This window comes from Psittacula echo (assembly GCF_963264785.1).
Source record: "Psittacula echo genome assembly, chromosome: Z".
Lineage (NCBI taxonomy): Eukaryota > Metazoa > Chordata > Aves > Psittaciformes > Psittacidae > Psittacula > Psittacula echo.
Window position 1 is genome coordinate 3,957,708 of NC_137742.1, and position 12,164 is coordinate 3,969,871.

Genomic DNA, 12,164 nt, shown 5'->3' on the forward strand with positions numbered 1-12,164 from the left:
CCTCACAGTAATGGAAGATTTCCAAGTTAATGTGCTCTGGTGGGCTACAGAAAGTACAGTATGACCTAATTCCTGGGAATTCCTGAGTTCTACTCACTTTAAATATATAATTATCTTAAAAGTCTTTGCTTTATTCAAACATCCAAAGCCCTCCCGGAAGACAACTCATTAAGACCTATCAGTCTTAAAGTAATTCAGACTTCAGAATTTCCTAGCCATATTATGAAATTGCTCCCTAACTCTAGATATTTCCAAGGCCTTCATTACCCCTGTTGTCCAAATACATATATGAACTATACAGTTGAAGTGGTTGGAATTGATGATATCACCAAATATATGTCATGTTGTATCAGCCTAGTAGACATAGAAATGTAATTTTTTGAATATAAAGTATATTTACTAACAGAGAGGGAAGGAGAGATCCTTATGTAAAGAGCTTTTCATGTCCTCTTGCGGTCACAGATGCTTATCCCTACATGTGTGCTCTTGCAGTTTATAAAATGGATTTGGCAACTGCTGTTCTGTAGCATCTCACAGATTAAGATAACCTCACCAAAATATAATGGTAGTTGGCCAAATTATCTGAAGTATCCTCTTTTCCAATACCTCCTCTGCTGGACCTGTCTGCTAGGTGCAACTTTCTTTCTCAAAGCTGCTGTAGTTGCCAGACACTTACTAGCTTCCCAGCAGACTGTGGACAGATGTACATTAGATACTTCTTGCTTGATACTGCTCTTTTTATCCTGAAGAAATGGAGAGTGCCTATGAGGGAATAGAAACCAGGCCCAAATATCTGAAAAGGTCCATCTGTACTTCTGTTTTCATGGCTTAGAGATACTATGTCTGAGCAGAAGAGGAAATAAAAATACTAAGATTTTGCATTCACTAGATTGTCAAAACCATGGTCCCCTGGCTGCAGCTGTTTTAGGAAATGAAGCCTTTGTAATGAACTGAAATTTAATTTTCTTTCTTTTTATATTTTAGGGTGAAACAGACTGAATTGTTTGACAGATGGAAGAACCTACAGATGTGCAAATGGGAGATGAATGTCACAGAAGCTAATTTATTAAAGTAAGAATCGTCCACATTAATAAGGCTGAGTAAGATTTACTTTAGTTTAAGTTTAGCTTCCTGTAGAGAGATCAAACCTTTGTATGGGTAGCAAAAGTAAGCGTTTAATCACTGTTACTATTGGAGTGTCATCCTTTTAGAATCATAGAATCATAGTTAGGGTTGGAAAGGACTTTAAGATCATCTAGTTCCAACCCCCTGCCATGGGCAGAGGGACACCTCACACTAAACCATGCAACCCAAGGCCTCATCCCACCTGGCCTTGAACACCACCATGGATGGAACATTCACAACCTCCCTGAGCAGCCCATTCCAGTGCCTCACCACCCTCTCAGTAAAGAATTTCTTCCTTATATCCAATCTAAACTTCCCCTGTTTAAGTTTTAACCCATTACCCCTTGTCCTGTCACTACAGTCCCTGATGAAGAGTCCATCCCCAGCATCCTTGTAGGCCTCCTTCACATACTGGAAGACTGTGAGGTCTCCATGCAGCCTTCTCTTCTCTAGGATGAACAGCCCCGACTTTCTCAGCCTATCTTCATACAGGAGGTGCTCCAGCTCCCTGATCATCCTCATGGCCCTCCTCTGGACTTGTTCCAACAGTTCCATGTCCTTTCTATGTTGAGGACACCAGAACTGCACACAATACTCCAAGTGAGGTCTCATGAGAGCAGAGTAGAGGGGCAGGATCACCTCCTTCGACCTGCTGGTCACACTCCTCTTGATGCAGCCCAGGATATGGTTGGCTTTCTGGGCTGCTTTAAAAAGTCAACAGCAAGAGTGAAAGGGGGCTGTTCTGGCATGTGGAACAGTCTTACCAGGAGAAACAGGGAGTTTGGTACAGGAAAGACTTCCAGGTATGATTCAGGCAGAAGTGAGGAAGAAGCCAAGCCTTAATGGCTGTGCCTAATGCATCAGCCTAACTCTCTGGTGGTGTAAAATTGGTAACATCATTGGCAACACATCTAATTTGTCCCTCAAAATACTCAAATGGGATTTTCCTGTGGTGGTTTAGATACTGTCAGACACTGTTTATGACTTTTCTTTCTTTTTTTCTTTTTTTTTTTTAATTAAAAGCTGTTACTCCGTGACTGACTAAATACTTTAACTGGTCTTCGGAGACCTCTGCGGTCAATTACTATAGCACTCTGTCTTCCTTCATATGACTTTGCTGGAGATCCACCATGGTGTTTTCAAAATACAAATTTTGAAACTGGAGTTGCGAAAGCAATAGTAGAATGAAGCCAAACCAATATTTGAATGTTGAATATTGATACATTTGAGGCCAAATTTGAGCAGGTCTAGAGAAAACACATTATTTCAGAGTAAGTGGAATATAGACTGGTTAAGTCTCTAAGTCACTGGCTAGATCCAGTGCTGTTGTTTAGAATAAAGCCCCACAATTTTCTCCTGAATTGTCTTGCATGATTCCAGGAACTAGCTGTCACGAGTTAATGAGAGAATGTGAAAATGCATGTGCTGAGTTAGTCATTAACATCTTTAAAAATAACTAATTGTTAGTCCCAGGCTCATAACAGTTTTTCCAACGTGAGCTCCACACGGAAGTTTTTTAGGGTTTTTAGTATACTCTTTTTTTTCTGGAAATGACTTGATGGGCAATTATCAGAGCCCACTTTGAAGACAGGAGCCATTCAGGATTAGAGCCTACCATCTTGAAGACTGGTTGAAGTAAGGGAACTAGTGATTGTACCCAGAATGTGAGAAGTACATTGAAGTGTGGAGAGGAGCACATTGAAATAAGGCAGCCACTCCAGCGGTAGGGGCAATCAAAAAGGACTATCTAAGGAGGACCATCATTCTGTCTCAGGCCACTAGCACCAGCACATTAAGCAGAGTGCATTGTGCTATACATCCTATACAGTGCATTGAGACCTGTCTGCTTGAAGTCCATCTGTTGGGGCCACATCATGTTCCTGCACGTATACAGGGTCAAAGGCAAAACTAAGACCTTTGAAAGTTTTTTTGTAATCACAGTTTTTGTAATTCACAGTTGTCTGGTAAGTGAGATAGTGTCTTTAGGTACTGCTGTGTTTAAGTCCCTGCCTTGCCAAGTTTTCCACATCCCCAGATGAATACTTTAACCCCTACATTTCCTGCCCAGTGATGAGTAAATAGTTTACAAAAGATGAAAGATCTCTAAAGGAGAGAGGGACTAATTCATTAGGATGGTTTGTAGGGGCAGAAGCTCAGCTTCAGGGTCTGGAGCAGGGCGCAATTTGCACATATGTTTCCTGCAGTCTCGAAAAGGCAGGTATAGAGATCTCATTTCTTCTTTTCTTTTTTTTTTTTTTTTTTTTTCTCCTCTATTCATTACTCACTCAGGGAAAATTTCACTGAATCTGAAATTTTCTAAAGGAAAATCCAGCAAACTAGCCAGGGATGAAACATTCACAGCTTCCCTGGCAGACGCATTCCAATGCTTCACCACTTTTTCAGTAAAGAACTTCTTATATCCAATCTAAACTTCCGCTGTTTAAGTTTGAACCCATTACCCCTTGTCCTATCACTACACTCCCTAATGAATAGTCCCTCCCCAGCATCCTTGTAGGCCCCCTTCAGATACTGGAAGGCTGCTATGAGGTCTCCACGCAGCCTTCTCTTCTCCAGGCTGAACAGCCCCAACTTTCTCAGCCTTGTTAGGAGTAATAGTAATTGCAAATCCTAAAGCATCCTTGATCATATTTCTCTCTTTTCATTTTACAGATCTACTTTGTCAAAGTGTTGCAATGCCCCTGCCTTTCTGTTCACCACCCAGAAAAATACTCCCTTGGGAACTAAACTGAAGTATGAAGTGGATACTAGTGGAATCTTCCACATCAACCAGGAGATCTTCAAAATGTTTCCAAAGGTGCCTCATTCTTCTGGCCATTTGAAGAATCAACTTCACTCTACTTGCTGCGTTAGATACTATAGCCAAGCATTTAGCAGCTGGCTGTTTGACATTTCTACAAACTTAATAGCTTTTACTTTAAAAATGTTTATTTTTTATATGATATTTTAGCTGATTATCCTATTGTCTATTTGTCATCTGCTCTAGTATGCAATATATAGATATTTTCCTGCAGTATATTACTGACCTAGTAGCAAAATGGCTAATGAAATAAGTTAAGAAAGCTGAATAAAAGAGACACTTATTGATCAGAACTTTTTAAAGGGCAATATTCACGTACAGTAAATCCAACATCTGGGGTAGACCTGCTCTTTTGAGGGCATGGTTATTTTATAGTTCATATTCACAAAGACAGACTATTTTTATACTTATTTCTGTTTGCAGACTATCTGTGAACAGGCTGCACAATTTTTAAATATATTCATCATAATGATTATTCAAAACCTTTTCATCAAATAATCTTTGAACTTAGGGCCATTCAAAATTATAACCAGGTGGCAATTCGCATTGTACATAGTGACTGATGTGCAGAAATGGGTTTATGTGACTGCTGATTTATCTTGGGGCACACCTCATGAATATAAAATGGCGTATTTGGAGGGGATAACTGAAATGTATTCTTTTCAGAAAGTCAGAAAAATTTCAAGTTAAGTACTTCAATTTGTGCCATTAACGTTGTCCTTCAGAGTCTAACCACTTCTAATCCATTTGCTTTTTGAGCACTATGAATAGGTAGGGTAGTGCTGTTATCTAAATGTACATGTGTGGAACTGGAGCAGAGCAGGGAAAAGGCCTATATCCAGGAAAGCATTGTAGCATCTGGAAACGTGCAAAGAATGGATACATCTAAGTCTAGGAGCATTTTCCACAAAACCCTGACTGACTGCACAGATGAATGCATGAAAGACTACATAAATGCCTACACTTTTTGTTAGGACTGTCTTACAGGTGCTGTTATATTTAACCAGGTATGCCTTCAGGATGCTTTGAAGGTGCTATCATGTACCAAACTACCTTTGGGATTCCCTGGGCAGCTCCTATGTGGCTAAAGCCTTCCTCTGCCTAGGAGCACGGCTGCAGCATGGTAAATGTCGGAGATGAAGGGCTGAAAGCACAGGAGCAAGACTGTAAAGACAAGAGCCTTGTGCTTAGTGCAGTCTGGGCTTCTGACCTCTTTTTCAGTACTGCAAAGGCATTTTGTGTTAAGAAATCATTGGATAAAGCAGAAACAACTCTATATTTCCTGTCTGTGAGGCAGCTGCTGCTATTCTCAGACAGGTGTAATTACATGCCCTTTTGCCTCATGGCTTATGAATGCTGTGGAAAGATACTGGGAATATGCACCCAGAAATGTCATGCCACTATTGCATCTCTCTGTAGTTTGTGGTATGAAATTACTGATAAAATATGTATGTACTGAAACAAGTGCTCTCATGCTTACATAAGCACATCTCTACATATTCATAAGGTGTAGCATGGCTCGATTCTGCGTCACAGCCCTCTCACCCTAACGGCCCACTTCTCAGAGATGTGATTTTCACTCTCTCTGGCTTCAGCAGCAGCTGCATGTCTGCATATGAAGACAGAATTTTGCTTGAAGATTACAGAAGGATGCATCCTACACAAGTCGAGAAAGGTGCCTGATTTGGGGCTATAGGCACTGCTGGTAGTACAAGTGCTGATTAATAATCATGGATACTATTAGTACACTTAGTGGTAGCAAGCACTGAAATCTGATCTAGGTTCTGATAAATAGATGTGACGTGCTGTCTGACTTAGGGTTCTTGGGCTTTACTAGCTGGTCTGGACTGAGCAGACGTCTCAAAAGCAGGACATCAGAGCCCGAGGAGCAAGCAATTTGTAGGCAGCTCAGAAGGCAGTTCCTGGGGTATACTAATTTTATGGTTCATGCCCGCATGTGGAAATCAAAAGGGAAAGCAAGTTTCTAAAATTACTCCATCCTGGAGTAAAAAAAGTCTGGACAAAATCAGGTTATTGTTTTTTCCTCCCTCTGAGTTAGTTGCCTATACTATATCTAATTGCAGAGAAAACAATCCCATTCATATGTACATCATGGGAATATTGCGGGACAGAACCAGTGTCAACTTCCTGTGATTAGTGTGTCTGCAGCAAGATGCAGCTGCACCAAAAAAATAAAAAAGAAGAAGTAAAAAGGAGACTCATTGCCTCCATGTTCCGGGATATTTAACTGATTCCTTGCTGTGATCTTGCAGGATATGCCGTATCACCGCTCCCAGTTTAAGAAATGTGCGGTGGTTGGGAATGGAGGAATTCTAAAGAACAGCAGATGTGGCCGGGAGATTGACAGTGCAGACTTCGTGTTTCGGTAATCACCACAGCACCAATTTCATTTTTGCCTGCTTTAATGACAAATAAAGGACAGAAAAGTTATTCTTTGTCACATGGAAACATGGGATTTGCCAAACTGGCAGTATCAAGCCTGCTTTTTGCACAAAAAATAATGTTTCAAAAAAACCCCACCTACTGTATAATATTTATTTAAAAATTTGAGGAAGTATTTCTCCCTGACTCCATATGGTTATCACTGGTTTATTGATAAAGCATGATGTCCTGTTTTGGAATATCCCCTATGCTCAGGTTATGATTTATCTTTCCATGGACTTCAGCCTGTAAGCAGCATCCTGTGGACATGATGGTTTTATTGTGCAGTTCTGAACCAGAGGCACAACCTCTGTTACATTACAAGCACATAAGATCTTGCCCAGTTGTTAATTGCTCCATGCAGAGCCTCCCATGTCTCAGAGGTGTGCTTCTGTGGTGGTGCAGAGCTCCACTGAAGTGAAGCTGGATAATGGGAGTAACAGTAACTGGAGTCCCCCAGGTGTGCAGGGACACGTGAATAACTTCGAAGGTTGAGTGTCTTCTTATTGTGCTCTCCAAGATATGTGGAGTTATCCAGGTTCTGCATAAACTAGGATGTCCTACAGTATGTGTGTCTGGATAGCAGAGTTCAGCAGCACTTTTATCATCCTTAATATATATGGGAAAGATGTTTTAATTATTCATATTCATGACTAATCCCTCTCTAAATCATGTTTAGCTCTTTGCCTAGGTCATGCCATATGACAGCTAGATCACAAATTCATGACCTGTTTCGTAGAAGAGAAGAATATTGGCCTATTTTCTGATCTTCTTTATGTTGCTGTTAGTTTAGAATAACTGTACATAAATCAGTGAATTTATCTGATTTCATACCAGCAAAAATTAGGCCATATTTTGGCTCAATGCATTCTTAATTTAATTTGGCATCAAATGATAAATAAAATTGTACAGGTCTTCCCTTCCCTATTCATTCTTTTCAGACCCTTGTGTCTTCCTCTTGTGCCTACTTTATAGGGAGCTATTGTCTTAGTTTTAATCTGTGAAACAGTCCAGGCTTTACATAATTTGCTTCTTAAAAGCCTAGTGTACCCCATGTACATTACATAATTATTGTAGACTCCCTCCTATGGTATTGGCACACAGCTATCAATATGGTTGAAAGGAGTGGTACATGTTACACAGGGAAATGACAAGCTGATGAGTAGAAGTGGAAACATGGGCAGCAAATGTCATAATTCCTGTATAACAACATTCAGTGGAGGTCCCTTTTTACCAATATTACTCTTCCTAAAACTGTACCAAAACCAGATTAAAAAAGAGCTGATTGAATCACTACAGAACTTACTTAGAAATCGGATTGCTGTTGGTACCAGTGACTAACTAAATAGAGGCTTAAGTAGAACTGAAATATTAATAAATACATCCGGACTTATGCAAAAGAAATCCCTGGTTCCCCATCTCCAGAACGCATGGACCCAGCATTATGCACAAAGACATGCTTGTGTTTAAAAGCCTAAGGTCTGCTGACATAAATTTTAAAGCAAGGCCTGTGTTTAAGGTCAGATCTGTACACATCTACCTTCCAGTCTAAAACCAGTCCACCAAACTGTCAGGAAGCACTATCTTGGTCACCAATGAAATAATTATTTGAAATATTTAAAGAACAGCCTATGGGGCACTGCTAACATTAGGTGATAACTTCAGGACACCTGGGAAAATCTTTTGTAGTCCAGAAGATTGTGGCCAGCAGGATATAAACAGTATTTTTCTATGAAATAAATTCTGATAGCAATTCATTATAGTACAATAGAATAGATAAACTACACACACATGAACTGCTTTTACTGGTTGTTATTGTCTATCTCCATCTACTGGCCAGAGTAGAGATCTGTGATGGAACATTGGGTGCATTTAGAGATCCTCTTTGCAGGGATGAATTTTTGGTCCTAGGTCAAAAGTGCAGTTTATGAAGATTGTATCATTTTTGTGAGGAATTAGCACTTTCAACAAATTCAGTCTTTTTTAATCGTAGAATCCCAGACTGGTTTGTCTTGGAAGGGACCTTACGGCTCATCCAGTTTCAACCCCCTGCCATGGGCAGGGACACCTTCCACTTAGAGCAGGTTGCTCCAAGCCCTATCCAGCCTGGCCTTGAGCACTGCCAGGGATGGGGCAGAGTTTACTGTTCAAAAATATTGAAGCTAAGTATTTGAAAACCTATTCCAAATATAATTTAATGAGCGCAGTGCTCAGTCCTAGGTGGAACTGGGGATGGTAGAGGACTTAAGAAGGATGTTGCATGACCTAGCAGAGAAGAGTACTTGAAATAGCATTGCCTATAAGAAGGATGAGAAGGATGAGGTGGCTAAAAAAAATTATCTGACCTGATAAAGAGGGACTCTCCGGAAGGTAGATGAGAACCTGCTGAGTCTGAGAAGGACTGTGGAGGATTTTTGTGCTTTCTTCTCCTCCCCACTCACCTTGTCCCTGTGAGTGAGAAATGATGCTGACAGCTGAACGGTACTATTGTGAAAACACTGAGCATTCCTTACCCTAAATACCTTCACAGGTTTCTCCTGTTCAGCTTTGATCTTCAGAAATATGGACATGTTTGGGAATTAGGCACAGCAGTATTTCTGATATGTGGAGATCTTAACAGTGATGGCTTTTATAGAGGCTTGTAGATCAAAAGTTTTCAAAATGCCAGCACGTATCTAACTGGCTTAACATGAGTGTAAAACTAGTTGCAAAGCCACTTACGTTGCCTCTGATAAAACGCACTGAAGGTTTTTTTTTTTTTATCTGGGTTTCCTATAGAAGTGAAGCTTCTGTGATAGGTTGTGCGTACGTGTGTGTGTTTCAGTAACTTCTGCATCTCTTGAGGGATGCTCTAAATTTTGTAAGATGATGAATCTAGGTCAAGGCCAAGGTGAGTGGAGGTTGGACAAATTCAGGGTTTGCAAATCTTCACAAGTTTGCTCCTATTAGCTTTTGCATCCTCTGATGAATCCGTAGAGTATAAATTCCTGCTTTTACACTGCACTGGGAGATGCTTATATAGGGAAAAGGAAGGGAAGCCAATAGTTTTGGGCTCATTCGGACTGGAGTGATTTGTCTCTTGTGGAGAATTTCTTCTAAATTTTGTTGGGTATGAAACAAAGCATGTTAAAGGCAATGTTATAGTTTGTCTATTAATTATTGAATACAGCTCAGCTGTTGCTGAGGAAGTCTTTGATTTTATAGGCTTCACACGCTTTTCATCCTAAATTGCCAAAGTAAATAGCTGAACTACTATTAAGGAAGCAAAATGAGTGAGCATTGACTACATAAAATCATAGAATAGTTAGGGTTGGAAAGGACCTTAAGATCATCTAGTTCCAAACCCCCTGCCATGGACACTTCACACTAGACCATGTCACCTAAGGCTCTGTCCAACCTGGCCTTGAACACCACCAAGGATGGAGCATTCACAGCTTTCCTGGGCAACCTATTCCAGTGCCTCACTACCCTTAAAGAACTTCCTCCTTATATCCAATCTAAACTTCCTCTGTTTAAGTTTCAACCTGTTAGCCCTTGTCCTATCACTACATCTGCAAAAATACTCAGGGAAGATGAGAGATCTTAGCTCCTTGTAACTTGTTACCTTAATGAACAGTTTGGGCATCAAGATGTTTTGATACACTTTTAAAATCTTAGTCTGTTTCTAGATCTGTTGCTTGGAAGAAATGCTTAAATCAACTCTACTTTCTAGTCCTGAAAAGGTGCAAGGAATTTTCTAACTTTCTTACTGATTTCTTTCCTTTATAGATGCAATTTGCCTCCTATATCTGAGAAATACTTAACAGATGTTGGAGTGAAAACGGATGTCGTGACTGTCAATCCCAGTATAATTACTGAGAGGTATTTCTGTTTTGGTTTTGGTTTTGTGTTGGTGAGTTGTTTTGTTTTTTTTTTTTTCCCATCTCTGTTGTTTTTCCAAATCTACTTTTCACTTAACTCTATCTGTTACAGAGTTTTATTCCCCCCAATATTACTTTCAACTGACACAAGGAATCATACATTTCATTCTGAATTGGTATATGGAATCAGTAACAACTGACAGAAGTTTGTTACACACTTCAACTTGTGCATTGGTGATAGAAAGTGAGAAGCTGATGAGCTAAAATTGGAACAGCAGAGCCATCCTTCCCCTGGAAGGTTTGTGCCGTGCTTGCAAGCCTCAGGCAAATGTCTCAGAAACATTCAGGGTGGAAGCAACTGGATCTCACCTTAAATGTTTAAATAAAGTAATGCACATTGTCCTGTGCTTTTGAAAAAAAGCCAGTTAAGCTTCATAGACAGGATTGTCTGGGTGATTTTAATTTTAAATTTGTTAAGGCCTTAATGATACCTTGCTGATGGGTCTGAGATCATGGGGCTAATTAGTGCCTTCCTTTATTGCTGGGGGAACGTGCTTCTTTTCTCAAGCCACCTAAAATAATTTGCTTGCATTTTGGATTTCTTTTAAATGCTACAGTTAGACATTTTAGTCTTTTATTCTGATTTGGTGTTTGCCACTTTCTAATAGAGTTCTGCACTGCATAGTGCAGTATACAGATGCAGTTTACATCCTTCTCATAATAAAATGAGAAATGAGACATGATCAGAAATGTTTCCAAAGTTTGTCAACTGTTAATGAATGTATTGCAAAACCAGAGGAGAATATGTATCTTTTTATCCCCTACATTTTTGCCCTATTTTTGACACTGATGTTTTAGCCATAAATCTAAATATATTCCCCTTGTTAAAACTGAAGCATTGTTATCAGAATTATCTCTTAATCAGAAATATTTCAGTAAAAGCCCACTGGAGGTTTCTTGTCTACTGGGTCCAGACTGAGCCCATGCTGGTCTCACAGTCTCATGCATCCTTTTCCCTTTAGATTTCATAAGCTGGAAAAATGGAGAAAACCCTTCTACAACGTGCTCCAGGTCTATGAGAACGCTTCTGTGCTGCTGCCAGCTTTCTACAACACTCGCAACACGGACGTTTCAATCCGGGTCAAATACGTCCTAGATGATTTTGAATCTCAGCAAGCTGTTTACTACTTTCATCCCCAGTATCTCATCAATGTCTCACGCTACTGGCTTGGCCAAGGGGTGCGGGCCAAGCGGATTAGCACTGGGCTGATCCTGGTAACTGCTGCCCTGGAGCTCTGTGAAGAGGTCCACCTTTTTGGCTTTTGGGCTTTCCCCATGAACCCCTCAGGGATTTTTATAACTCATCACTACTATGACAATGTGAAACCTCGCCCTGGTTTTCATGCCATGCCCTCAGAAATCTTCAACTTTCTCCACATGCACAGCAAGGGGATCCTGCGGGTGCATACTGGCACCTGCAGCTGCTGTTGATGGAGACACTTCTTCTTCTGACATAAAATTAACAGTAACTTGATGCCTATGTATGGTGTAGAACGTTTTATTACACCCTGAGATTATGCAATAATTGTTTGATATAAATTTCTTCAAGGCATTGCATCCCATAGGATCTAGGATACCAGCATCTTTCCTGCTAGCAGAGTTGGGTCCCTAACAGTTTAGGAGAAGCAAAACTCTTCTGCACCAGGGTATACACTGCCCTGAAAAGGAAATCAGATAAGAAGCACATTCCCAAAGAAGTTTAGGGATAAACAGAGCAAATTGATATATTTATCATTTCACTATGAAGAAAAGAACCAAACTTTTGAGGAGAATCAGTGATTGAGAATTTTGGTGTAGACTGAATGACTTTACATTGGTTTCTGAATCGACTATCCTGGGGCATTGCCAGATTTTATTGA

At 40.2% G+C, this 12,164-nt stretch overlaps 1 protein-coding gene across 3 annotated transcripts in view; it reads left to right on the forward strand.

Annotated features, from left to right (window-relative positions):
* ST8SIA5 (ST8 alpha-N-acetyl-neuraminide alpha-2,8-sialyltransferase 5) overlaps positions 1-11,736 on the forward strand; it is a gene marked incomplete at both ends in the record, with an annotated part of 39,815 nt that extends 28,079 nt beyond the window's left edge. For all 3 annotated transcript variants that reach the window (XM_080637615.1, XM_080637616.1, XM_080637617.1), the window contains 5 exons: positions 985-1,071; positions 3,796-3,940; positions 6,217-6,329; positions 10,154-10,246; positions 11,268-11,736. In XM_080637615.1, coding sequence (XP_080493741.1) covers positions 985-1,071; positions 3,796-3,940; positions 6,217-6,329; positions 10,154-10,246; positions 11,268-11,736 — 907 coding nt within the window. The remainder of the gene's footprint in view (positions 1-984; positions 1,072-3,795; positions 3,941-6,216; positions 6,330-10,153; positions 10,247-11,267) is intronic.
* Positions 11,737-12,164: the final 428 nt, after the last annotated feature.